Source organism: Malaclemys terrapin, chromosome 10 (genome assembly GCF_027887155.1).
Source record: "Malaclemys terrapin pileata isolate rMalTer1 chromosome 10, rMalTer1.hap1, whole genome shotgun sequence".
NCBI lineage: Eukaryota > Metazoa > Chordata > Testudines > Emydidae > Malaclemys > Malaclemys terrapin.
In genome coordinates this window covers 26,937,623-26,965,403 of record NC_071514.1, presented here as the reverse complement: position 1 = coordinate 26,965,403, position 27,781 = coordinate 26,937,623, and the positions used below count along the sequence as shown (strand labels likewise).

At 42.1% G+C, this 27,781-nt stretch overlaps 1 protein-coding gene across 3 annotated transcripts in view; it reads right to left on the bottom strand.

The window, feature by feature from the left end:
• Positions 1-8,436: 8,436 nt before the first annotated feature.
• Positions 8,437-27,781, bottom strand: part of AQP9 (aquaporin 9) — a 40,041-nt gene continuing 20,696 nt past the window's right edge. The window contains exons 3-7 of one of the 3 annotated variants that reach the window (XR_008446552.1): positions 27,305-27,442; positions 23,437-23,555; positions 20,794-21,011; positions 12,757-12,976; positions 9,810-9,895 (exon numbers count right to left, since the gene is read on the bottom strand). Coding sequence is in view for 2 of the 3 variants with exons in the window: in XM_054043074.1 (XP_053899049.1) it covers positions 9,694-9,895; positions 20,794-21,011; positions 23,437-23,555; positions 27,305-27,442 (677 nt within the window). In the remaining variant the exon portion in view is untranslated. Of the gene's footprint in view, positions 9,896-11,937; positions 12,977-20,793; positions 21,012-23,436; positions 23,556-27,304; positions 27,443-27,781 lie in introns of those variants that run through there. The other 2 variants (XM_054043074.1, XM_054043075.1) reach the window with 2 other exon arrangements.

The following is a 27,781-nucleotide window of genomic DNA, read 5'->3' as shown; positions in this document are numbered from 1 at the left end:
TGCGGGCAGTGGGACTTGGGCAGGCTCAGGCTTCAATCCCCCCTCCTGGGGTCATGTAGTAATTTTTATTGTCAGAAGGGGGTCGCAGTCCAATGAAGTTTGAGAACCTCTGGTGTAAACTCTACCTGTGCTGAGGGAGGGGTTCACCTGTCTGTGTAGGTAATCTACCTCCCTGAGAGGTGCTAGATAAGTCACTGGAAGAATTCTTCCATTGACCTAGCACTGTCTACACTGGGACTTAAGTTGGTTTAACTATACCGCTCAGGGGTATGGATTTTTCACACCCCTAATCAATGTAATTAAACTGACCTAATTTTCTAGTGTAGACTAGGCCTAAGACTGATGTACCTGCCCTTACCCACCCTTCCAGAACTGTCAGGTCACAGTTGCTTGTCACCACTATCTATTTATGTCACGTTCCACAGACAATGTTATTTTCCCGAAGTGGCCAAACATTTATTATGTCTGCCTTGTCACTGGCCTTCACGTCTTGGTTTGTTTTGCCAACATTTGTGGATTTTCTGTTTCTGAGCACATTTTCTTATTGCTTCTATTATGTTTGACAGAGATTCCTGAAATTCAAATTGCTTGCAAGCTCCCTAACTCTTGCTGACATCATGCCTAAAATGCAGATCATCATCTTAGCATATACTTGCTTTTTTTTACAGCCCCTTATTTCGCTTCTGATAGGTTTAGGATATGATGCTGGGGGACGTTTGTCCCTCTAATATAAAACATAGGTTGAGAAGAAGCTGCTCAGAACATTCCATACTTTTTTTCTTATTTTTAATGATTAGATCTATTGAATGACTTTGTAGTTGTACAACTTCTATGATTCCTACCTGTCTATATAGAGCCTCATACTGTGCCCATCAAGATCGTATCTGAGCATCATGGTGTCCATTCTCAATCCTGGGCTCATGTCCTTTAAGGATGAGATTGTGCCATTAGGCACAGCCTGGAACATGCACCACCATCCCAGGAATACCCCTAGGAGGCACTGTCTCAGAGACATCCCTCTGAGGCATAGTTCTTTACCTACTTTCCCTTGCTTTGGTGTGGGGTTAAGTAATTTAGCTGTTGGTCTAACTTACAACATCCTCTGCTCTAGCTCATCTATGCTGGCCAATACACTATGGTGGCAGAGCAAAGATTCCAGCCACTCCTTAGTCCTCCTCACACATTTCCCCACCCCCGAAACAGATGGGTGGAGAATAGTGTTTGCACAGCACTCCCTGATCCAAGGGCTGGATATCCTGTGCCAGGAAAGGATTTACGGGTTCTTATCCCCCGTATGCATCCTGCAGGGGGTATAGCCCAAGTCATAGTCTAAATCTAAAGCTGAAGCCTCTAGAAAATTGGGAGGGAAGCCTAGCAGCACAGAAATCAGACCTCTTCTCCTTTCATTATAATGGGAAATTAAATTTCGCTTGAATCAATGGAAACATGCAGTCTTGTATTTTTATTGTGGGAAGGCATAAAGGATCTTATTATTCTGTCTCTTACCTCACCCCACCCCAGATACAGCTGTATACTTTCCAACAAACAGCAGAGGACACTTCATATTTATGATGCTCACCAGCAGGCCATCCGTATCACTCCATTTACAGTTATAAAGGCTTTCTGAAAGCCTTTAGGTGAGCTGTTGTGTAAGGTGACGTGTGCGCTGATTGGCTGACATTGTCGGTTTGCATTGCCAGTTTTTACACTGTCCACAATCATTCTTGTTACATAGGGGTGAAGGTGTGGGCCTTGACATATAGTGTAAAACGGGGGGAAGGCTAGATATTTGCAATTATGTAGTGTTTTGCTTTCATGATATTGCATTTTAGGTAGAGTGTAAACACCTGAAGGAAAAATATGGTTGAATTAGCAAAATGTAATACCGTTTTCCATCACTCTTTCCATAACAATAGGAGCCATCCCATTGCTGCTGTTTAGTAAACAATCTGTTTTTTCCGAATTGATATTTATCTTTGTTTTTATCTGACCTATGGCTGTTTCTTTCTACTGCTAAAGAGAATCTCGGCTTTGCTATCTATTATTAATGTCTTCGAAGCTTTGCATTAATGATAAGGAATAGATTTTATGTTGTACTGTAGTCCTAGAATGAAAAGCCAATATGAACAAAAAGAAACAATGGGTCTCATTCTCCTCTGATTTACTTCACAGTAAATTCAGAGTATAACAGAGATCAGAATTTGGCTTAGTATGTGTACCTAAATATGCATGCCATTGCAGTCCAAGGTTTGGTAGTAGAATTTGTAATTGTTCTAAACATCTAAGTGAAAAGATGCTACCTAGAAATGTTCCAAATGACAATAGGTGTCTGTAGATGAAAGTGAATTATTGTACAAAAGATCTCCAAATTTAGCTCTCTTCTTGCATTATATGCACACGGTATCTTTACTTTTAATTTAATTTTAAGAACAGTAAAATGCAGCTAAAAGGCATTTCTAATTCTTTAAAGCATATGAAAGAATGTTACTTGGTTGTGGTGTCCCGTGGATTAACTTGCCATTAACTTTTCATAACTAGGTCTTTTATCATGTGCAACACACTACCTACAAATACAGCATCCGTGGTTAGCCCTGAAAAAATTGGCCTGGGACTTGCCGAACAGATTAACTCCTAACTGGGCTCTAGATCTAACGCATCCAAAGAACTCATCCTACAAACTAAAAGGCACCCTGCTTCCAAAACAAAACTAGTCATGCCTATGCACACTTCCTAAAAGATTCTGCGATGTAGACATTCATTTCTGACTTCAGTACATACTAATTAATATAGGATGCTATCTTCAAAAGCACTCAACCTTGGCATAAGTCTGTTCCCAGTGAAGTCAGTGGGAGTTTTAGGCCTGGTCCACACTAACCCCTCACTTCGAACTAAGATACACAACTTCAGCTACGTGAATAATGTAGCTGAAGTCGAAATACCTTAGTTCGAACTTACTGTGGGTCCAGACGCAGCAGGCAGGCTCCCCCGTTGACTCTGCGTACTCCTCTCGCAGAGCAGGAGTACCGGCGTCGACGGCCTGCACTTCCGGGATCGATCTGGGATCGATTTATCGTGTCTAGACAAGACGCGATAAATCGATTCCAGAAGATCGATTGCTTACCGCCGGACCCGGAGGTAAGTATAGACGTACCCTTACAATTGACTTCAGCAGGAGCAGAGGTAGGGCCAGTGGTAGTACTTTTGAAAATTCCACTCTTAGTATAAACAGCCCACTATATGCTAGGGCATGAGCTACAGAAACAAAAAGGAAACTGATCAGTCTGCATCTGTTGTCTTGACTGAGTGAAATGCAAAAGCACAACAGCATAAACTGCAGTGTTGCCAACTCTTGAGATTTTTATCACGAGTCTCATGATGATTGATTGTTTTTTTTAATTAAAGCCCTGGTTCCTGGAGTCAGATGATGACATGAGAATCTCTGATTTCATTAAAACAAACAAGCAAAAATTTCTAGCCCTCATTATGAAGCAAAGATTGAAAATGTGGACCCCCTAAAGGTACAAAATCCAGAAGGCAAATAAAAAGAAACCCACATTTATTATTTTTAAATCTCATGATTTTTAAACCGATCTCATGACTGGTTGGGGTTTGACTTTATGATTTTTGAATGCTTGGGGTTGGAAATATGGGGACAGTGAGAAGTAAATCTGATTTGTACTCAGTTCAGGAAGGTGTTAATTGCATACAGAAGAATATGTTTTAATTGTTTTTTTTCCTGATAACATCCCTTTAAGGAAGGAAAAGAGGAGGAATGAGGGAAAAACCCACACAAGGATAGTGTGCACAGCATCCTCTTTCACACCTATATAGGTTTCTTTAGTGTTTCATTTAGATACGCAGAGCACATATCAATGGCTTAAAATCATTACCTACTATTCATTCTTGGTTGATCAGCAAACAGACGCTGTACACCTTAGGCTGACTAGAAAAGCAGAGACAGTAACAGTAATAGTGCCATACAAAGAAATAATTTTAACAAGATGCAGGTAAAAAAAAATCTAAATACTGTTATGCACAGAAGATGTTTTTTCCTAAATACTCTTTTGTTACAGTTTAGCAACAGATTAAAATGTAGAAAAATTTTTAAAACTACGGAGCCATGGAGCCAGTAATGCAATAACAATTGTACTGAACAGACAGAGAACAGCTGTTACTGCATCTTAGTCAGTTTACTTGTATTTTCTAGTGCAAGGTTGTTTGGTGGGAGAAAAAATGCAGGCAACTGCCAAAAAACAAGCATGTGAGGTAAAACTTGTAGTTGCTCTCATGAGAACAGTCTCAGATTTGAAAGTAGCTGAAAAAAATGCTGAATATAAATCTCTGGAGAGCCATTGTACTATATAGAGAAAGAGCAGAGAAAATAGAGACGGCTAAGGAAAGAGAGCAGAACATACACTACCAGAAAGACCATAAGCTGTAGGGAGGTAATACCTTGCAGGATGGATGAAGAATGAAATATCAGTTACAACTCTGAATCTCCTTGCTTGTGCTGATTTCTGTGACAAAGTGAAGAACCTCACTTAACCATTGTTTTGTTGGGTTATTTCCTTTGGTTATTGTAATCTGTACATCAAATTTTGTTATGTAAATTTAAATTAAAGAGTAAAATGCATCCCTGGTATAACTCTGTTAACCTCAATGGAGCTCCCCTGTGGATCCGTTGGCCTGGGAGTTTTTAAAGCACGGTAGACCAAATTCTGACTATCTGTGCATGCCTTAAAATGGATTGCTGGAATGAGACTTATGTAGACAAAATTATTCCATCCTAATTCTGGCTTTAGTTCAGACCTGTGGGAAAGCTACTTCAAGAGTTTTTCCCCAAGCAGAACTGCAAAGGGGAACAGGCTGAGATATAGGGGCTTGGTCCACTTTGTCTGTGCATGGATGCCTCTTGACCCCACAATGGCCATTATTCATGCCCCAGCATTCCTGTGCTCCTGGCACAGCTTCTGACCCAAGTAATTTGCCACAGAGTTTATGTTCTGGGAATAGGGTTAGTTAATGTGTTCTTGCAACACCAGCCTATAAAACACTGTATGTCATGATTAGTGGCTATTTATTTCTTAGTATTTTCTTCAGTGCCAAAGGGGAGGATTTTGATATAAATAAACATTGGTATTAGAATGTACTCATTATGGTTTGGATTATAACTCATTTGCAGTATAATCCAAATTTTTGAATCAAAACTACTTGAAAGTGCAGTTTCAGCTACACTAAGAGCCTGATCCTACAAACACTTACTAATGGTCACATTGCTTATTACTATGAGTGGTGCCATTGACTTCTATGGAACAATAGCAGTAGTAAGCATTTGACCCAGTGTTGTTTGCAAGATCGGACTCTAAATTAGTAAAGTGATTAATTAGCTTTAAGAAACTATTTAAATTGTCCAAAAGATAATCTGAACATCAAATAATGCTCTGAAAGTGACTTTTCTCTAGGAGCTGATATTTCAGATTCAAATTAGTACATTGAAGCCTGCTCAATGTCAACTCACTGACTGGAAAATCTCTCTTAATGGAAAACCTTTTCTTTGTACCTGACCATCTTATATTAACTCAGGCAATGGGCACATTTGCACTATCAATTGATAATAGACAACATCATGATTATGTAAACTAAAAATACTTTTATTCTGCACAAACTGAGCTTCGTGAATTGAGGCCTGTAGCATGAGATGGAGTTCAAATTTTCAGCTGTGTTATGAAGATGCTGATTGTGACTTCAGAGTTAAGGTTGACATGAGTTGTGGACTCAAAGCAAGGATTCAGTCTCCTTGTTTGGCATGAAGAGGACAACATATGCTCTCAAAAACTATGGCACTTAGTTTCTGGGTGAAATCCTGGCCCCACTGAAGTCAAAGAGAGCTCTCATTTGTACAGAGGGAATCTTCTGAGAATGTAGAAATAAACCCATTAATTAGTTTGAGTTAAAATTAATTTAAAAAATAGGTCCATGTGTAGAATTGATAACTTAATGATAGCAGGTTTTTGAGCCAAATTGGTGAGATGTGTGTTGCTTCTATTCATTTTTTTCAACTATGATAACTTTAAACAATGATTTAATGTTTGTGAATGATCTAGAGAGGAGATGCACCGTTGATTTCTCTTGTAGCAGTCTGGGCACCATGCAGAAAATGCAGCAGAGGAGCTTTGTGTACCACAGCTAATACACAGACACATGCTATAGGTGTAGACCAGTTGTTCTATATCCTGTGCAAAATGTCCCACTCAGACGTTTCTGACCCATGCTTCCACGCTTTGTACCATGGTGCATATTCCAAAGGAAACAAAAGCGTGTGGTATGGGGGGCATGCTAACTGGCTGTGGCCTTCTTGTGGAAAATCCTGGCACAACAAACTTTAGCCTGCTGCAGACATTCCAGGCAAAATTTATTACTCCCATCCAGTTGCATAACACATGCATATTTTTATCTTCTGCACAGATGCTTCCGGTAAGGCACCGACTTCAGTGGGAGTTAAGGGCACTCAGCAACTTGCAGGATCACACCCTATGTGATTTTGGACAAGCTACTTAACCTCTCAGTGCCTTGGAGTGTTCTGTAATTTAACAGACTGAGGTTTGTAGAGCAGATGTTTGGAGGAAGGGTGTTACTGATTTGTACTATAAGTGCAAGTTATTGTTAGAGTTTATAAATTCCATTTTCTGACAGCCTTGTATTTTACTGTATGATGTCACAAGCTATAACAGTACACTATATCAATATACAAGGCAGAGGAGGAAGCTGCCACAGCTGTAAACCCTGCATATAGATCTGTACAGTTAGCAATCACGTATATGCCATACACTTGCTTTTCCTGTATTCTTCTCTTCGCCAAAAGACATGGACCAGCTATGCCTGCCCTCCCATTTTGTTATGATGAATCTCCAAAAAGTGGTGCGATATGACAAGCAAATGGATCTAACTGAATATATGTTTTTGAATACAGTAGTCCAAAGCAAGCTGGTTATAAGCAGATACGACATTTTTCTATGGTGACTTGGCAATGTGAGTGTTTTATGGTTGTGTATATTTTCTTAAAATGTTCATTGAAAATGGAGTTATGCTGGTTGGAAAACCATTCTCAGTAGTTCACAGTCAAGCTGGAAGGGCATATTGAGTGGGGTCCAGCAGGGATCAGTTCTGGGTCTGAGTCTGTTCAATATCTTCGTTAACAGTTTAGATAATGGCATTGAGAGTACACGTATAAAGTTTGCAGATGATACCAAGCTGGGAGGCGTTGCAAGTGCTTTGGAGGATAGGATTGAAATTCAAAATGATCTGGACAAACTGGAGAAATGGTCTGAAGTAAACAGGATGAAATTCAATAAGTACAAATGGAAAGTACTCCACTTAGGAAGGAACAATCAGTTTGCACACAGACAAAATGGGAAATGACTGCCTAGGAAGGAGTACTGCAGAAAGGGACCTGGGGGTCATAATGGATCACAAACTAAACATGAGTCAACAGTGTAATATTGTTGCCAAAAAAAAAAAAAAAAAAAGCAAACATCATTCTGGGATGTATTAGCAGGAGTGTTGTAAGCAAGACACAAGAAATAATTCTTCTGCTCTACTCTGTGCTGATTAGGCCTCAATTGGAGTATTGTGTCCAGTTCTGGGAAAGATGTGGACAAATTTTAAAGACCCGAGAAGAGCAACAAAAATGATTAAAGGTCTTGAAAACATGACCTATGGGGGAAGATTGAAAAAATTGGGTTTGTTTAGTCTGGAAAAGAGAAGACTGAGGGGGGGGACATGATAACAGTTTTCAAGTACATAAAAGGTTTTTACAAGGAGGAGGGAGATAAATTGTTCTAGTTAACCTCTGAGAGTAGGACAAGAAGCAATGATCTTAAATTGTAGCCAGGGCGGTTTAGGTTGGACATTAGGAAAAACTTCCTGACTGTCAGGGTGGTTAAGCACTGGAATAAATTGCCCAAGGAGGTTGTGCAATCTCGTCATTGGAGATTTTTAAGAGCAGGTTAGACAAACACCTGTCAGGGATGGTCTAGATAATATTAGTCCTGCCTTGCATGCAGGGGACTGGACTAAATGACCTCTTGTGGTCCCTTCCAGTCCTATGATTCTATGCAGCTCCTCAGGTAAATGGTATCGTCAATGTCCAGTCAACAATGCAAATTCAAATAAATCTTTTGTCTGAATTTTTACTGGCATATTACGTCAAGGAAGGGGAGTAACAGACCTGCCCTCTGGAAATTGGGAGAAGGCTTCTGACCACATTATTCTCAAAACCACCTCTGTTTGTCATTTGTTGGAGTGGCTGCCCATAAAAACAGTTCTGCACTCCCCAGTGTAGATACTTTGGAGAAAATGTGGGTGTTGAGGATGGATTGAAGTTAAATAGGGAACAATAATACCCTAAAATGAGTGAATAGAGCTGATAACCAGAGCTTTAGAACACAGCTTTTGAACATGAAGTCTCTTTATTCACAATCACAGCCATATAAAAATTAGAGATTGCTTTGAGCTAATTTGACACATTCCATTTACATTGATAAAACAGGAACCTGGATTTTCAAAGTGAGGACTTGATAACGATACTGACTAGCATAAGCTAAATAGTGTGGAAGTAGAATACATCTAACAATCTTCATTAGAGAAAGAGAGCCCACTCCTCAGAGCCTGTCTGGATTTGAACTCGGTCTGGATCTCAGAGCTCAGTGCAGTTTGAATCTGGGGTCTGGCTTTGGACCTATTTCTAATTTTAATGACTGTTTTTGTGAGATGACTTGAAGCCACCAAAACAAAAATTGCTCCCTATTAGAGGATGAAATTCATCCTGTGCAGAGTGCCCACACGAGGCCTCTTACGAGCTTAAGTAGTGCATAGGACGTATCTGCATTGCGTAAGCCTTGTGCTGCTGGCCCTCTGTGCAAGGATGAAATTCACCCAGAGAACACAGCAAGAGACATTTGGATGAATAATCTAGTTTAGGTTTTAAATAGATTCCATTAAGATTAATCAATTGGTTTGAAAACTTACTTGGAGCATTACAGCTATGAAGAAGCTGAGCAAAAGTATCAATATTATCTTTTTGGATTAGAGCTCAAGACAGAGATTTCTTACCTTTTGTCAACATGTTATCTATTATCAATCCTCACCACTTGCATTGCCTTTCACAGCTGTCCAGTTAATACCCAGATACAAAATTAAGTACAAACCACTTCAATTAACTTTTGGGCAATTCTGATATTGTTTTTCCTAACGCATAATCTTTTCAGCACATGCCTTTTTTTAATAAATGGCTGTAATGAGTGAAATCGTTTCTTTACATGGTAATGCAGCACTGGACCACTTAACTGTCTCTGTGCAGGCAGTTTTGTGACGAAGTGCCTCCTCCATTAGTGGTTAGTTAGATCACTTGACTTATGGATTGTATGGATTGAATTAGCAAATCAGTGTATCATCCCATTACAATTTCATCTAGAAGAAAACTTGACCTGAAAATCACAGAAAAAAAGACAGCATTTTTTCTCCTGAAGCAAGTAAGTAATTTACGTCCCAGATTTTGGAATAATCAGCCTTCTGCTTCAGGGGAAGAAATCCTTTTTGGACTTGTTTTCTGTGCAGGTCACATGTAACTTATGAAGTGTGTACTTTAATTGAGGCACACAGTGTTTGCAGAATGGCCTATACAGTCATTTTGCTTTAAATCCGAACAGGGTTCTGATCACAAATTCTTTCTTCTTTCTCCATATTGGTAAGTTCATATTTTTCATACATATCAGTGTCTTCTTCCAGCTGTGTATCTGAATGATGAATTTCAATAAAAATAATATAGGTAATGGCTCCAATTACGCCTCCCATCATAGGTGCAACTGTAGGAACCCACCACCAGTTATTTCCAGCCCTGTAAGAAAGAAAAGCAGAATTACTATTCACTATGTTGCTAATACTGATCTATTGTTTGGAAGCCAAGTTATAAGCACTGTATGGTGATATTGATTTTACTGCAATATTTCGTATAGCTAAAATGCCTATCACAGTGAGGTTTTTGTACCATATCTTACTGTGGTAAATGTTTACTTTGACCTAACGTTTCTGTAGATTGGTGACAACCATTATTTTCCTGTGCACACTCTGGTTGAAATATGCTAACAACCGCCTGGGCCTTAGGTCTGATTACTGTATATGTTCTTTAGAAAATAAGGCTTCCTAACTACCAGACCCTTAGGGGATAGGGAATTTGGGAAAGCTGGGATTTGTTGGCTTGTAGTGAAATTAAATGAAACATATTTTTTGCACTACGTTGTCAGATGATGAACACACTAATGAGCAGCTGGCAACATCAAGTGTGATGATTGCACAGGTATGTCTTAATTTTTCTGCTTACATGAGGAATGGTTTGCAGGATCAGGCCCTACATTCACATAGTATACAATGTTTTACTCGAGAAGTATAGGATATTTTGTGTGTCTTGAAGAGTATAGTTTCACATACTAAAGTGTAAAGTATATTATGCTTGACTAGAGTGGTCAAGATTCAAGGTTCATAAGGCAGTTTATTATCTCTGTTTAAGGTGTGAGTTTTTTTCAGTAATAGTTAAAAAAAGATGCTGTCAAGTTTTATAGGCCTGAAACTGAACCTTCTTATAATGGCAATTCTCTGATGGAAAGTCTTGTAGAATCTAAGGGTGAAATTTTGGTTCCATTGAAGTCGATGGAAATTTTGCCATTGATTTCAATGGGGCTGGGACTGGTAGGTAATAGCTACTATATGTGTGTATCCTAGACATATACAATCAACAGCAGCAGTTAATTCTGAGCACTGGTTCCAGAGCTCTGATGATAATATAATGAGCTGTTTTGGCTTAGTAACATGATATATCAGTTGAAGATGTGATTCTCAAGCAGAAAAGAGTCACTTACATTTAATGCATACTGGAAATGAAGAGGGAACATATTTTCCCCAAATACAAAAAGATAAATTAATTTGAGAAAGGATTTTATTGGAAGACGATTCTAGGAGATTATTACAAACAATGGCAAATCAAATTTTTAAATGATATAAATAATTACTCAATGCGTGACAGCATAATTTTATGTGGAAGTGAATTTATGTTTAGCCACATTACAAGTACAGTGGTATTTGTTCAGTCTTCACAATGTCCATTTCATGAAATTATTCTTCTTTTATTCAGTCTTTATGCCATAGTCTGGAGCTTCTCCTTTGGAGTTGTTAAGATCTTACAAGAGCAGAGGTGGACAAAAAATGGCCCGCGGGCCACATCCAGCCCGCGGGACCGTCCTGTCCGGCCCTTGAGATCCTGGCCGGAGAGGCTAGTCCCCGGCCTCTCCCCTGCTGTCCCCCCTTCCCTGCAGCCTCAGCTCACCGTGCCACCAGCGCTGTGGGCGGTGGGGCTGCGAGCTCCTGCTGGGCAGCGCGGTGGCATGTCCGGCTCCGGACGGGCGGCGTGGCTCAGGGGTGGATTTACCAGCAAACATAGGGTGCCCTGGTACGGGGACCCCCAACAACAGGGGGCCCCAGGGCTGGGCACTCGGGCAGCCCAGCACCGGCGCACCTCCCATGGGGGGGGGGGCTGCACTGCGGGGGCAGGGAAGCAGGGAGGGAGCTCACCTGCAGCCTCAGGGGAGCAGGCAGGAGGTGCAGGTGGCGGGAGTGCTGCAAAAGTGGGCCGGAGGATTCAGGAGGCGCACCCGGTGGCCGCGCAGCCGGCCGGAGAGAAGCAGCACTTTGAAGGGGAAACCACCGCTTCTCTCTGGCTGCGTGGCTGCCCTTGCTCCTTCTGAGTCCTCCGTCCATGTTCGCAGGGCCGCATTCTGAAAAGGGCTTGGGGGGGGGGGTTTGGTTAGGTGGTGGGGTCCCGGGGGGGACGATCAGAGGACAAGGAGTGGGGGGGGTTAGATGGGTCGGGAGTTCTGAGGGGGGCAGTCAGGAGGTGGGAAGTGGGAGGGGGTGGATAGAGGACAGGAGCCAGGCTGTTTGGGGAGGCACAGCCTTCCTTACCTGGCCCTCCATACAGTTTTGCAACCCTGATATGGCCCTCAGGCCAAAAAGTTTGCCCGCTCCTGTGCTAGAGGGTATAAAATAGTCCTTGACATTGTCCCACTGAGTTTGTAGCTCCATTCATTGCTCAGACTTGACTGGCCATCTGGGCTCTGGATTGCTGTGACAAGGTGTACTCAGTAGTCTTTGTTCTGTTGATCTACATGTGACGGGTTTGGTCACAGAGATCCCCTTGGGACTGTCACCTGATGTGCTGAAATTACCTCTGAGCTCGTTTTCCCTGCCAGGCTGGGACTCCAGAACCCTGTGTTGTTGATCCAGACACGCTAGCCTGCTGCAACCCAGACCCAGGGTATGGTCCACGCCCCCAAAGCTGCAGACTTAATGGAAAACAGCTCAGCAGGTACCTATCTCCAGCACCCAGACACCCAGCTCCCAATGGGATCCAAACCCCAAATAAATCCGTTTTACTCTGTATAAAGCTTATATAGGGTAAATTCTTAAATTGTCTTCCCTCTATAATACTAATAGAGAGATATGCACAGCTGTTTTCTCCCCCAGGTATTAATCACTTACTCTGTGTTTTTTAATAAACAAAAGTGATTTTATTAAGTATAAAAAATAGTATTTAAGTGGTTTCAAGTAATAACAGACAGAACAAAGTAAGTCACCAAGCAAAATAAAGCAAAAACATGCAAGTCTAAGCCTAATACATTAAGAAACTGATTACAGGTCATCTCTCACCCTCAGAGATGTTCCAATAAGCTTCTTTCACAGAGTAGACTCCTTCCTAGTCTGGGTCCAATCCTTTCCCCTGGTACAGTCCTTGTTAGTTCCAGCAGATATTTCAGGTGGTAAACAGGGGATTTCTCATGGCTGGCCTCTCCTTGTCCTGCTCCACCCCCTTTTATAGCTTTGGCACAAGGCGGGAATCCTTTGTCTCTCTGGGTCCCCACCCCTCCTTCTAAATGGAAAAGCACCAGTTTTAAGATGGATTCCAGTATCAGGTGACCTGTTCACATGTCCTGTGAGACCACAGCCTACATCCTTCCAGCCTGGCCCATGGGTACACAGGAAGATTTACAAGTAAACAGAGCGATTTACAGGTCATTGATTCTGAAGCACCCTTAATGGCTTCCTCTTAATATGTTTACAATAGTAATACAAATTTATATCTTATTCTCCTAACTCCAGACATAGAAATAATACATGCAAACAAATAGGATGAACACATTCAGTAGATCATAAGCTTTGTAATGATACAAGAGACCTTTTGCATGAAGCATATTCCAGTTACATCATATTCACATTCATAAACATTATGGAGTGCAATGTCACACTACACATGCAAAACTTCATCTGCATCTTGCATGTGTGTGCGTGTCCCTGTTCCAAACAAAGCCAGTGAAGACAGGGACATTCAGAGGATTCAGGGGGCATGGGGCAAAGCAATTTTGGGGTCCCCTTCCATAAAAAAAGTTGCAATACCTTAGAATACTATATTCTCGTGGGGGCCCCTGCAGCCCCGGGGCAAATTGCCCCACTTGCCCCCCCTTCGCCCTGCAGGCGGCCCTGGGAAAAATAAACATTTAAAAACCTTCCGCATCTCGGCACAAACCTAGTTTTGAGAAAACTTATTTTCAAGTCACCTTTACACGGTATCACTGGTTCTCAGCATCAGCTAGTGCTAAAAGGCACTAAAGCTCATTAAAAGGGTTGGACAAATATTTTCCGTCAAAACTTTTTTTGGATCGAAAACAAGGGGTTTTAAAAAAGCAGAAAAAAATCACGGACAATGTCTGCTTTCCTTCAAAATTTGTTATTGTTTTTTTTAATTGAAAAGCTGAAATTAGTCTGCCAAAACCTGAACATGGTTTGGGGGTTCAGAAGTGTGTGGCCAAATATTTGCTGCTTGCTGTGTTTGATTGTTTAAAGAAACAATAAAAAAATTCTGCTTAAAAAAAAAATCCAAAACTTTTGAACCACCTCAGCTTGTGACCAAACGCCTGAGCCCATCCACTCAGAGATTTTTCCAGGTTTCTGATACTCTGCTGGCTTCCTTGACTCATATCTGTCTCCATAACTTTGGGTTCATTTAGGTTAGAACATAAGAACATAAGAATGGCCATACTGGGTCAGACCAAAGGTCCATCCAGCCCAGTATCCTGTCTACCGACAGTGGCCAATGCCAAGTGCCCCAGAGGAAGTGAACCTAACAGGTAATGATCCATTGATCTCTCTCCTGCCATCCATCTCCACCCTCTGGCAAACAGAGGCTAGGGACACCATTCCTTACCTATCCTGGCTAATAGCCATTAATGGACTTAACCTCCATGAATTTATCTGTTTCCTAGAGACTGGCTGCATGGGGCCCCTCACAAACTGGAGACGGTTACTGTGGGTTTGTCTTTAGTATAACTTATGTACGTACTCCACGAACTGAACATTTGAGCTTGTTCCAGAATGTGGGATGAGCCTATGTTGTGAAAACTGAAATGCTCAAAATAGCACATGCATGTGAATGGACACAGGGTGCTAAAATTAAATTAACCCAGGGGTTCTCAAACTGGGGGTCGGGACCCCTCAGGGGGTCACGAGGTTATTACTAGGGGTCGCGAGCTGTCAGCCTCCACCTCAAACCCCACTTTGCTTCCAGCATTTATAATAGTGTTAAATATATAAAAAACTGTTTTTAATTTATAAGGGGGAGTCACACTCAGAGGTTTGCTATGTGAAAGGGGTCACCAGTACAAAAGTTTGAGAACCACTGAATTAACCCCTCTGGAGCCTCGGGGAATGCAGGGGACGGGGGTCTCCCTTGGTAGGGTTGGGAAGGAGGTAGGTGGTGTATGATATTGCTCTTCTCATGTGAACCCTCCCCCATGGATCTCTTGGCTCTATCACTGTTAATTTAAAGTGGCTAATTTTAAATGAAGCTACCCTCTCCTGACATGAGTCTCCCTATGGCACTGAAATTAAATGTAGACTATAATTTGGCATTTGAGAAGTGAAAGGGATGGTAGCCCTAAGGGAAAAGATAACAACTTGGCTTATTGTGTTAAATAGCTGTCTGCAAGCCTCAAACTGCTGAATGAGCTTTAGCGTAGGGAAGGCTGTGCCTCCCCAAACAGTCTGGCCCTGCCCCCTATCTGACCCCCACCCACTTCCTGCCCCCCGACTGCCCCCCTCAGAATCCCCGACCCACGCTGCTCCTTATCCCCTCACCGCCCACCCCAACCACCACCCTAGGACCCCACCCCCCACCAACCCTCCCTGTCCTCTTACTGCCCCGACCCCTATCCACCCTCCCCCCATGCGTCCTGACAGACCCCCGGAACACCCACGATCCAACCCCCCATTCCCTGTCCCCGACCAGGGCCGCTCCTGGGTTACTGCTGCCTCTCCCCTCTTTCGGAGCCTCAGCGCTCCGCATCCAGGAGCTGTCCTGGCCCCTGGACAGCGCTGCAGTGGTGTGGTTCCGGCGGGACCGGAGCTCGCAGCCCCGCCCCCTTACCACGCGGCTCTGACTCGGTGGGAGGAGCTCAGGCCCCGCTGGAGCCACTCCGCTGCAGCGCTGTCCAGGGCAGCTCCTGACGCGGCGCGCTGAGGCGCTGGGGGATGGGGGAAGGCAGAGGTGGGGCCGGGGGCCCTTGTGGGGCCCGGGGCCTGGGGCAAATTGCCCCATTTCCCCCCCCCTCCGGGCAGCCCTGAGTGAAGATGGGGCCCTGGTGCTCCCTATTTTATCTTCTCTAAATTATGGCCCTTACTTGCACTGGACAACTGCAGTTCTGGCATTTTCCCTCCTGCTAGGAGAGTACAAGAGCAGATGCCCTGGAGTTGATTGCAAAGCTAAACTGAGATCAGGACATGCTTGAGTTATGAGTTGCCATTACCCTCTGTCCTCCTCCACTGAACCAGTGGCAAATACTCCTTTGTGACATCCCTTAGCTCCACTGATGCACATTTAGTTCTCCTGTTGCACAGCACGCAGCTGGGCTTCCAGGTCAGAAGGAAATCATTCAATTATGTCTTTGTGATAATAAAGTATTTTCTCTGCCACTACTATTAAAGGGACACATTCTGCCCACTTTATTCATGCAACTGAAGACTAAGGGTACGTCCAGACTACCCGCCGAATCGGCGGGTAGTAATCGATCTATCGGGGATCGATATATCGCGTCTCATCTAGACGCGATATATCGATCCCCGAACGCGCTCCCGTTGACCCCGGAACTCCACCAGGGTGAGCGGTGGTAGCGGAGTCGATGGGGGAGCCGCGGCTATCAATCCCGCCGTGAGGACCCGAGGTAAGTCGAAATAAGATATGTCAACTTCAGCTACGCTATTCCCGTAGCTGAAGTTGCGTATCTTACATCGACTCCTCCCGCCCCGTGTAGATCAGCCCTAAGGGAGCTTGCAGGTAGTTTCCTCTGCTGCAGCTAGGGATTCCCTCAGGGCAAAAGAGTTCACAGTGGATGCAGACCTGACAAAGCCGATACCTATGCTTTCTTTTCTGCAGCCCTTGGCTCAGGGAGCATGGTATAGGTGGGGGAGTAGGAGTGGCTGAAGTACAGTGCACTCTGGTCATCCCCAGCTGGTTCATGGTCCTTTGGGGAGCTGGGGCAGAGAATCAGGGAGCTGTAATTAGTTCAGTAACAGCTCCTCACTTTGCTACACCCCAAACTGGGCACAGCAGAAAATCTGCCCCATTGGGACTGCTCTCATAAGTAGGGGTCTAGTGAATTCACAGAAAATCATGTCATGGATTGTGAAATCTGGTTTAAACTGTGAAATCTGGTCTCCGGTCACCCAGTTCTGAAGGCAGAGCGGAGAGTGGCAGCTGCTGGTCAGGCGCCCAGCTCTGAAGGCAGCGCCGTGGCCAGCCCACCTTACTTCTCTGCTGCTGCTGCTGGCAGCAGTGCTGCCTTCAGAGCTGGGCGCTCGGACAGCAGCCACTGCACTCCTGCTGCCTAGCTTCAGGAAGTGGTGCTGCCAGCAACAGCAGAGAAGTAAGGGTGTCAATACCACGCCCCCCCCCCCCTCCCAATAGGTTTGCAACCTCCTTTTGGGTCAGGGCCCCCAGTTTGAGAAATGCTGTGGAGAAATCACATTTTTTGTGGGTTGGTCATGCAATAATAGCAAATTTCGTGGATATGATGCATGGTGTAACACATCTGCAAAATTTGCTATTTATGCCATAACCAACCTGTGAAAAATGTGATTTTTTTCCCCTCTGATTTAAGTAGATCTCCTACTCATAAGTAAAATAAGTAGGGATTTGGTCCAGTATCCCCCATCTGTAATGGAACAGCAAGTTAAAAGATGGGTGTGGTTAATCAGAAAATCTGGAATGAAACTATATGGGATAAAATATATTAAACAAAATCCTGTGGAGATTTTTAAACATGGGGCAGCTGCATCACAGAGAGAACATTACACGTATGAGTGCCAATTAACTACTGTATGTTACACTTTAAAGGGAAACTCTCAGGTTCAAATCTAGTCATTTTTAAAAGAGTTCAACATTGTACAGAGTGCTTAAGCCCCTTTGCCCATTTTGATTGTTTTACAGTCACATTTTCTTTGTTTTAAAAATGCTTGTCCTCTCCTCTGTTGCTGTTTGAAAGTTTCCCAACAACAGGAGAAACTGGCTAGTTGAAGGTACATGCACAGAGAACCTAAGGCTAATAATGCACCTTCCAACACATCTCTCACCTTTTGAAGTAGGATATTGAGGTTAGAATAATTCTGATTTGATTTTTCAAAGAATTCAAACAGTTTAAATTCTGGGAATTTCTAGATGCTCCTTTACATTTTAAAACAAATGCAAAATGATGCACAAAATCTCACTGTACACAAGACCTTATGTAGTTCTTTTGGACTTCTCCAGAACAGAAGTTGGTTTTAGTTAATGCTATTCATGCTGTTTGCATCACTCAAACTAGACATGTCAGCAGAGATGTGTAGATATCTGAATGCTACCTATAACCTTTAAATAGGTCAAGCTGATAGCCGATAAATCCCTAAAGCTTCAGTATGGAAATATTAGGACTGATCTCTTGCAGCTAGCCACCAGAGGGCACTATTACTATACAATATAACTAAAAAATCCCCAACACATTTTAAATCAGATAAAGGAATTCTGGTCTGAAGAAGGGCTCTGTGTGGCTTGAAAGCTTGTCTCTTGCACCAACAGAAGTTGGTTCAATAAAAGATATTGCCACACCCACCTTGTCTCTCTAAAGGAATTCAGAGGCAGTTTCAGGGGAGTCTAAATACACTGCAGATGTAATATTGAAAGGAACAGTACTGGCTGCACAGCTCATACAGAACTTTCAGTCTGCTAGTCAGTGCTTACCTAGCCTTTCGGAATCATCGTGGGCCCTGGTTAAAAAGGAAGGTATGATAAACACAGGGGGGGAAAATTCCACTGCTGCTAGATAGTTTCAGATACTGTAGTAAAATACTCATCTGTAGCAATGTCCCTCCCTCATCACCTCTTCACATTTTGTTAACCCGCCAGCTAATCAACTGCAAGGTTGAGCATTTGTATCTGAATCTCTGGCTTTTTTTTCCTCACGGTAACCAGAACTGTTAGTGGAAACCATGTTTAAGTATGGCTGTTAGGAGATTCTAGCATTATTGCCCTGTTCAGGTGGCTAAACCTTGAAAACTTTGGCTTTCCATTGATACAGTAGACTTCAATAGGACCTACTTGTTTGAGTAAGTTATCCGAACTGTACTACAGACAACCTTCTCTGTCCCCTTCTAAAGTATACAGAATGGTTTGACAACACAATTCTAACATGGGTTAGGCAAACCAAATCTGTCTAATCTGTGATTAGAGAAATCCTGCCACTGACCAGCTTATAATATTATTCAAACTTTAGCGTATGCAAGACCTTATCCGTATTCTGCAACCGACATACTGTACCTAAATTTTAGCCCAGTTATGTAACACTCCATTTAACCTTCTGTACTCCAACTTGGAATTATGTTGTAAATGGGTAAGGGAACAAGCATGTTGTAACTTGCTCCCCAGTTACAGCTGTAGGGTAAAGCTGTAGACAGCAAGATGTCCTACTTAATTTATATGTCTCTAAGACTGCTCAGATTATTTTTTCTCATGGTTTCAGAGATCTACTGCAATACATTCTGTGCTCTCCCTTTTAAATGCTCAATATGGTCTTTACGGTGTGGATATATTTCCCACCTGACTATAAATCCCAAGCAAAACTAACAGAAATGATCTGAAACAGGTAACAAATGCATTTTCTTCTGAACATAGTTTTCCTATAGATTTTAAAATATAAATGTGTATGACACCTCATATGAGGAGAGGGGAGTTCCTAGGGAATCAATGATTAGATTACTGCACGATAAGACTTCCCAACCTTCTCCAGCAAAATTGCCTATTTATAATGAAAGTTTTTTTCCCTGAATATGAAATCTTACACTGATGTGCTCCATTTTTTTTATAAGGCAGTGTTGTCTAGTGGACAGAGCACTGCCCTGGAACTCAGGAGACCTGGAATCTATTCCCAGCTATGCCACTGGCCTGTTGGGTGACCCTGGGCAAGTCACTTCCCAGGCACTCTGTGCCTCAGTTTTCCTGACTGGAAAATGGGGTAATGATACTGACCTCTTTTTATAAATGCTTTGAGATCTATGGATGGAAAAACGTGCTATGTAAGATCTGCGTAGTAATATTGATTGTCTTTGTATGGAATATTAGGGGCTCTGGATATTTATCCTGTAGATATCTAGGGGCTTTAAGTAGTTGTGGTGAGTACTTGGGATTCCTACTTGTAAATAATTAGCAATACAAAACTAAGCAACCAGAGGAGCCGTCTCCTGAAGAAAGGTTTGAAAATAGTGCTGTTTGTGTATGTACAAAGCAGGCACCTGGATACAACTGGATACAGGTGAGCTTTGCTTTTGGTATGTGCACATGGCTAACAGTGTGCCTAGCCAGTTCAGTATGTGCAAACCAGGGATTTGAGAGTGCATGCTGAAACATGAAAACTAAGGAGGCATCACACAGCCTAAACATCAGGCCTTTAGATTTTTCAGATTTCTGCAATTACCTGCATTTGACTCTCAAAATAGTAGTCCAAGTCAGCCTGATCTAGTTATGTTGTTTTCAGCGTTATTGTGGCCAGGTGGGTCCCAGGATATTAGCGAGACAAGGTGGGAGAGGTAATATCTGTTATTGGACCAACTTCTGTCAAAGAGACATGCTTCCGAGCTTACACAGTGTTCTTCTTACCTTTCCCAGACCTGAAGAAGAGCGCTGTGTAAGCTCAGACTTGTCTCTTACCACCAGAAGTTAGTCCAATGAAAAGATATTACCTCACCCACCTTGTCTGATCTATCTATGGCTTTTAGTGCACCTATCACTGCACTAATTGCTGACTCTCTACAGCAGTTTTTGTTCTTTATGAAAACTGTTGTGAGAGAAGAAAGCATTTCCTTTATGCTATTTTCAGTGTTATCTGAGACCCCATAATATTTTGGGGGAGTCTGTCTGAAACTGTACCTGGTATTTGAGGAAATGCAAGTTTTATTTTCTGTATGTGCCAAAAATCCTCATTAAGACACGGTACTTACTTTATCATGTGTCAAACTTCAAGTACATGAATAGACTTCACTGGAACTATTTCATACGCAGGTGAGTATGGTATGTGCTGAAGTACCAGGCTTGATCAGGGTCTTAATCTTTCAGCAGAACAACACTTCACAGGGATATATTCACATCCCACTGATGCAAGAATTACTTACGTGAATACTTCGAAACCCCATCCGGCTATAGCTGTGAAAATCCTTGGGCTTAGGTCCCTGGCTGGGTTCATGGCACAGCCACTGTTCATTCCCAAGGAACAAGTGAGCAGAAGGATAAGAAGTCCAACTGCAATTGGTTCCAAGCCCTTTGGTACACCCATATTTTTGGTGTCAAAAATAGCAAAGACAACCAGAACAAGAAGAGCTGTTGACATCACCTGTCCAATGAAAAGAAAATATATTGAATAAATATACACATAAGCTCTAAATAGAGAGGGGGCCATCTGGATCAGAATCTGAACTTCCCCAAAATTTGGTGAAGTTTGGATTTGATGATCAGATTCATCCCATTATGGAGAGAGATGACAGAGCAGCCCAGTTGCGATCCCACTGTCCCTGTAGTTCAAGGTGATAGGAATATAGTCCGGTTTGTCGCCTATTAGCAATAAGCATCCAAAATAAAAAAATCCAACTCCACCCAAATGTTCATCATTTGTAAACACATAATAGAAAGGTGCCCAAGCAATAATAGATATGAAAATACTGAAAAATGCAAGCGGAGAAATGCAATGTAAACTGAAGCTGCTGGTACCTGGCAGATCACATTCCTTTATGCAATAATTTTGCCAACACAAAACTAATTGCTTCAGATTTCTGCTTTGCTCAGCAGTCCCTGTTGCACATTTGATAGTCAGTTGAAGTGACTATTTGAACACAGCATCCATGCACATTAAAAATGTTGCTACAGAACCATTTGCTTATGATGGGCTTAATCCCACAGACTGTGTACAGGCAAAACTGCCATTAGTCAGCCCAGTGTGCTTACCTGGAAATGTATCCAGGGTTTCTTTACTTGCTGTCTAGGAGCTTCTGAAGAATAAAAATCACCTTTCCCACCCCCTGAGTACTTTATACAGTGACAGCTAGCTCTGCTTGATTCTAGTTAACTTTACGTAAAGTGTGTGTGTGTACATAGACACAAAAGACGAGACTGTCTGAACAGAAAGCAAAGGACAAATCTTAGAAATGTAGAGAAGGAAGTGGCAAGATTTGTTTACAAGCCTGAGAGAGACAGAGAGAGAGAGAGAGAGAGATGTCCCCCAGTGTCTAAGTACTCATCTACACTCAGGTTTTTGTAGTAATTTAGCTATTTCAGTTAAGAGTGTGATTTTTTTTACCGATATCATTAAATTGGTACAACTCCTAATGTGGTAAGTTTTATATACCAGTATAAAGGTGACTTATGCTGATACAGCTTATTCCCCTAAATTTACAGTTTAAAAAAAAAAAAAGAGAGAGAGAGAGAGAGAACCTTTATTCTGGTATTACATCCAAAACCTACATTTAAAGAACAATAAGTTTACAAAGTTAAGCACTCAAAAGTTAGGGAATGCCGGAATTTTCTTTGCCTGTACAACCTTAATTTGGGCCCTTTGTGCATATGACTTATGACATAATTTTTAATAGAGCTGCATGGAAAAACTTTGACAAAACAGTTTTCTGTCAGAAAAGACAGTTCTGACAAAATCAAAATACTTTGCAAAATTGAGTCAATTTCCCCAAAAGTTTATTTTGGAGAAAAACCTGGGGGGTGGGGTGGGTAGAAGGGGAGAGTTCTGACAGTGTCAAAACGTCCAATGTTCACATTTTTGGAATGAAATTTTTTTATTTTATTTTTTTGCTTTGAAATGACTTCATTTTGAATTTTTTTGGTATATCATGTTTTTAATATAAAATAAAAAAGTCCTTTGTTGCAAAATATTGATCAATACACTACAATTTTTAAAAAATTTGTTTGCAGAGAATTTTGGAATGTTCAGGTTTTGTTCAGATTTGAAATGAAGCCATGTTTTGAAAATCTCAAAATCCTTCACCAAATGGAATTTCTATCCTTTTGACAGCTCTAGTCTTTACATACATAATCACATGCTATTTTTCCACAGTGCTGGAGAAGGCAAACAGAGGGATTAGAGGCAGACAGCAGGTAAGAAATCATGCTGTCATTGAACGAGGAGGTTAAAGTTTTGGAAGGGGTGGAGAAAGGTGGAGGTTGTGGTGGATCGTCTCAATTTTTCTTTAATCATCAAAAATTCGTGCAGAGCAGGGTGGGGTGAAGTGGCATCTATGAAGGAGTTAAAGGTAACAAATAAATGACTGCGGTTCTAATTGTAAACTGCTATTTAGCAAGGGATAACATACATGTACCTAATGGGCCAGAACCCCAGCAGGTATAAATTGGTGTACTCCCCTGGAGACAGTGGAGCAGTGCTGATTTGCATTAGCTGAGGATCTGACTCAATACATTGATAAACATAAAATAGTAGAAGAATTCCAAAGACTGTGTGGATAAGAATAGCTATTATCTGGGGTTTAACATGGCTCTCACCGCTGGAAAGAGCAATTTTAAAGAGTTTTGCTTGCAGTCTGAATGAAATTTTCTCTCTACAAGCAGCAATATCTTGTCATTACTATAATGCATAACAAGGAGTGACCAAAATGATAAACTTGGCCACAGTTGTTAGACTTTTAATTGTTTTTTTTTTAATTGGCCAATTTTATGTTTTTCAACATTTTGTTTCTACAATCAAGACAACAAATGTAACAAGACTAGGTTTTTTTTTTTTTTTTTCTCTGTGTACTTACTTGATCTGCAAATCCACTTATCAGGGACAGATGTGGAGCTGGATAAGTTGCAAAAATATGTGCGGTTGCATTAGATCCTGTAACTATAAGCTCTCCACCACTGTAGTTCATGAGTGCATCTACAGAAAACATATCCATTGCCTGGTTATGCTTACTTATCAACATTACATACAGTGGGAATTGCACATCACATTCTCATTTGGAAGCTATTGGATCCTGTTTTATTTATGGCGAGGAATGATAAAACCACCTCCTCCATGTCTCATTTCCGCTCCTGTGCATTCAGGCACTGCAGTGCACCTCTTGTCTCTTACGGTCCATCTTTCAAATCCAGGCTCATGTGTTCCTTCTTTCTGATTGCTCGCCCCAAACGAGTGCTTGGAAAAGTTTCCTGGTCTTGAACTCATTTATATTGTTCTGCAAAATGTTTCTAGACCTGATATGACATCTTCAGATATCCGATTTCAGCAGCATTCTGATTTTATTGTTGTAAAACCATTCAGGTTACCAGCAGCCAGGGAAAAATGCCACATTACTTTTTGCATTATATTACATTATACAGTCCCTTGCTGTGGTGAAGGAACACTCCCGAGAGATCTCTGGCCCCAAAAGAGCTTGCATTCCCTGCTCTGTGTGAGGGCTTTACTTCAACCAACTGCCAGATATTTCTTCTGATACCCAAACGTCTGCCTGCCTGGAATAAGGGAGTCACTTCTCTCAAATGTTGCCATTCCCCAGCCAAAGAGTTCAGCTCCCTGGAAGGACCTGCTTGGTGGCATGGGAGTTGGTGACTTAGTACCCTTAATTTCTCTATCTAATTTCGTGTTTACCAATGTCTTTAGAGTTGCATTCCTTTCCCAAATTATAGTCCCTCCTAAAAGAAGGTCTAAAGCCTAAAAGAAAAGACTCCCATTTTCCTAGCCATCCAACCTACTTTTTCTTTCAAATAGCAGACATAACATGGTAGTTAGCTCTTATCTTTTTATCTGTACGTAAGGTATTACCACTTCTAGCATTGGTCTTCATTATGGCCAAGATTTTTTAAAGTGACTTGTGATCGATTCTTGGGTGCTAAACTTGAGACACTTTATAGGGACCTGATTATCACGATGTACTAAGCACCCACCTTGTGAAAGTCAGGTCCCTTTAAGGTGTCTCAAGTCAGACATCCAAAATCACCCATCAGTTTTGAAAATCTTGGCTGAGAATGGAATATCTTCTTGTCATACTACAGCTGCAGCATGGTATTGTGGGGGAAACTCATTGGGGCAGAAAGAAATGAGGACTCCATTACATATATCAAAATAAGGTATTTTAATGTAAAACTTCCTGTAATTTGACTTACAAAATTTGAGGTAACAAAATTCTGGTCCTAAAGGTCCAGCTTTCCAGATCTCCTGCCCGGATCCTAACCTGGAATGAGCTATTACTAGAACTGGGTCTAACTTGGGGTGGGCTCCAAGGCCATGGAAACCTTGCATTAATAGTCCCTTTGCTCCACCTTCCTTTTGCTTCAGCCATTCAGCCCCCCTCCGCTGCCCATGCGGTGGGGCAGGAGGTTCATAACTTTTTGTCTGTGAGTTTGTAGTGTGTTAACTATCTAAAAACAACTTGCCACCTTGGCACCCTGCCTGACAAGGAGGAAGGAAGGGGTCACCAACACCAGGGACCCATGAAAACAAACAATGAAAACAAACTGAGCATTGCTTTCTGTGCCACACTCTTGCCTTCAAGTGGTGCTATGGGAATGTAGAAATAGCCTCACCTCTCTCATAATGGAGGTCAGTGGTAAGTATTGCTGGCTAGAGCCGGGGGAGACCCAAAATGGTTTTAGAAACTTCTCAGAGGTAAGAGTGCCCAGGTCTCTACTTTTTGTAATAAAAGGGCAAGCTGAAGAAAAAATACAACTCTGCTGTGTACACCCCATGATTGTTTTTTCTTTCTAGCTTTGTGTAAAGTTGAGATTAATTTAACTGTGAATGGCTTTTGGGTTAGCCCTTGACTAGTTGACCCCTCCTCAGGCTTCCTCCTTCTCATTGGTGGATGGTTCCATCACAACTATCTACGAATAAAAAGGGAAAAGAAAACTTTTTAACTGTGCCCTACTTTTGTTTAATTCTGTATATCTTTAAAAATTCCATATGTACATCAGTCAGATTATCACAGAATCATGTTGTGTGAAGTACCATCTCTCTCTGGAACATCATTGGTGGTGAAGGAAAATAGCACAGGCAAGTGATGTGGAATAAAATTATAAAAAGCTCCTAAATCCCACTGACTTTCACATAGGCTTTGGCTCCTAAGTGCCTAAATCACTTTTTAAAAAGAACGAGAAGTACTTGTGGCACCTTAGAGACTAACACATTTATTTGAGCATAAGCTTTCGTGGGCTAAAACCCACTTCATCAGTAATAGCCCAGCTTAACTGATGACTCTCGTTATAGTTGGTATGGCAACACGCATTTTTTCATGTCCTCTGTGTGTATATATCTTCCTACTGTATTTTCCACTGCATGCATCCAAAGAAATGGGTTTTAGCCCACGAAAGCTTATGCTCAAATAAATTTGTTAGTCTCTAAAGTGCCACAAGTACTCCTCATTCTTTTTGCTGATACAGACTAGCACGGCTACCACTCTGAAACCTGTCACTTTTTAAAAGGAGACTTAGGCTCCTAAGTCACTTTGGTGCTTTGGAAAAGTTTACCTGGCTTCAGGAACCACAAGCAATAGTATAATGGGAGGAGCATATATGGGTGTAGGGATTGAACAAGGACTAAAGGAGAGAGAGAGGAGAGGGCCTTGGGAAATTGGAGAAAAGAGAGTTCCTGTAATCCTAGATCCTAGGAGACAGTAGCAGAAAACAAAGAAAAGGAGCTTTCATGAAATACAAACACCCACAGAGATCAACAGAATTAAGGATGGGACCACAGAAGCATGGAGTGAGTCCTTTTAAACAAGAAGCAGTGGTTAAAGAAATGACCTAGTCCTGGAGGATTTATCTAGCCAGGGAGGGCTATAAATATACAGTCTGATATTTTATTTTTCTATTATGCCTCAACATGTCATAGAGAGAAGCATGGTCCAGACAGAGCGGGGAGTAAGAAATTCCTGCATTCTAGTCTTGCCTCTAATATGTGACCCTCTGCCTCAGTTTCCATCTCTAAAATAGGGTTAATACCTAGCTCAAAGAGGTGGTGTGAGATTTAGTCAGGTGGGACTTGATCTGTAGCCTCACGGAACAACGTTGATGTTACTCGTATAAGAGCTGTTGGATCAGTCCTTCAATATTTCTAAAGTCCTTGCAGGAGGAGAAGCCCTATATACATGCTAAGAATTAAATAAGTAAAAGTCTTTGTGAGAAATACATGTTCTTAGAGTATCTAATTTGCCAAGAATGAGTTATTTTTCTACATTTCAGAACTTTTTCTGTTTTCTGAAATGTTAGTATTGTCGAACACTTGGGAGGTCAGAGCCTTCCCCCTTAGTTCTTCCTTTCTCTTTTTGACATAGGCAGTGCCGGCTCCAGGCACCAGCTTACCAAGCAGGTGCTTGGGGCGGCCACTTCGGAGAGGGGCGGCACATCCAGCTGTTTGGCGGCAATTCGGCGGACGGTCCCTCACTCCCGCTCGGAGTGAAGGACCTCCCGCTGAATTGCCGCCACAGATCGCGATCGCGGCTTTTTTTGTTTGTTTGTTTGGCTGCTTGGGGCGGCCAAAACCCTGGATCCGGCCCTGGACATAGGCCCCAGTCCTGCAATGAATTGTGTGTGGCAGACCTCTGTGCCTGCTTGGAACTCATTGAAGCATCAGGGTGTCAGAGATTTCCTTACTTCTTGCAAGTCCTATAGGTGTGTCTACTATATACTCACCATAATAAATCCCAAAGACAGCTGCTGCTCCAACGAATGCTCCCAGGAATTGTGCTAATATATAAAAAGGTAATTTGGTCCATTTCAACCTTCCAGTTGCACACATGGCTAATGAAACGGCTGGGTTTATGTGACCACCTGAAAAATAAATCACAAAATAATACCAATAATATAGATAACACAGAGAAATAGGAGGCAGTGGAGTGTTTGTAAAAATGTGAGCACTTTTGAACACTAGACCATGTGCCTAGGTTTGCTGGGCAAGGGGTTATTTTGCTACCTCTCACTCTTCTCAGTATTTGGGGGGAGGGGGAGTCAGTAGAATGTTATTGACTGTTCATTCTGTTTCCCAAGCATTTATTAAGATTAAGAAGTAACGTTGACTTGGTCATGCTGCAAATCTTGATCTGGATTCTGGGCTAATCTGAGCTGCACTCAGGAGAAGGTGGCATTAAGTCATCTTTATGCTCTTTGATC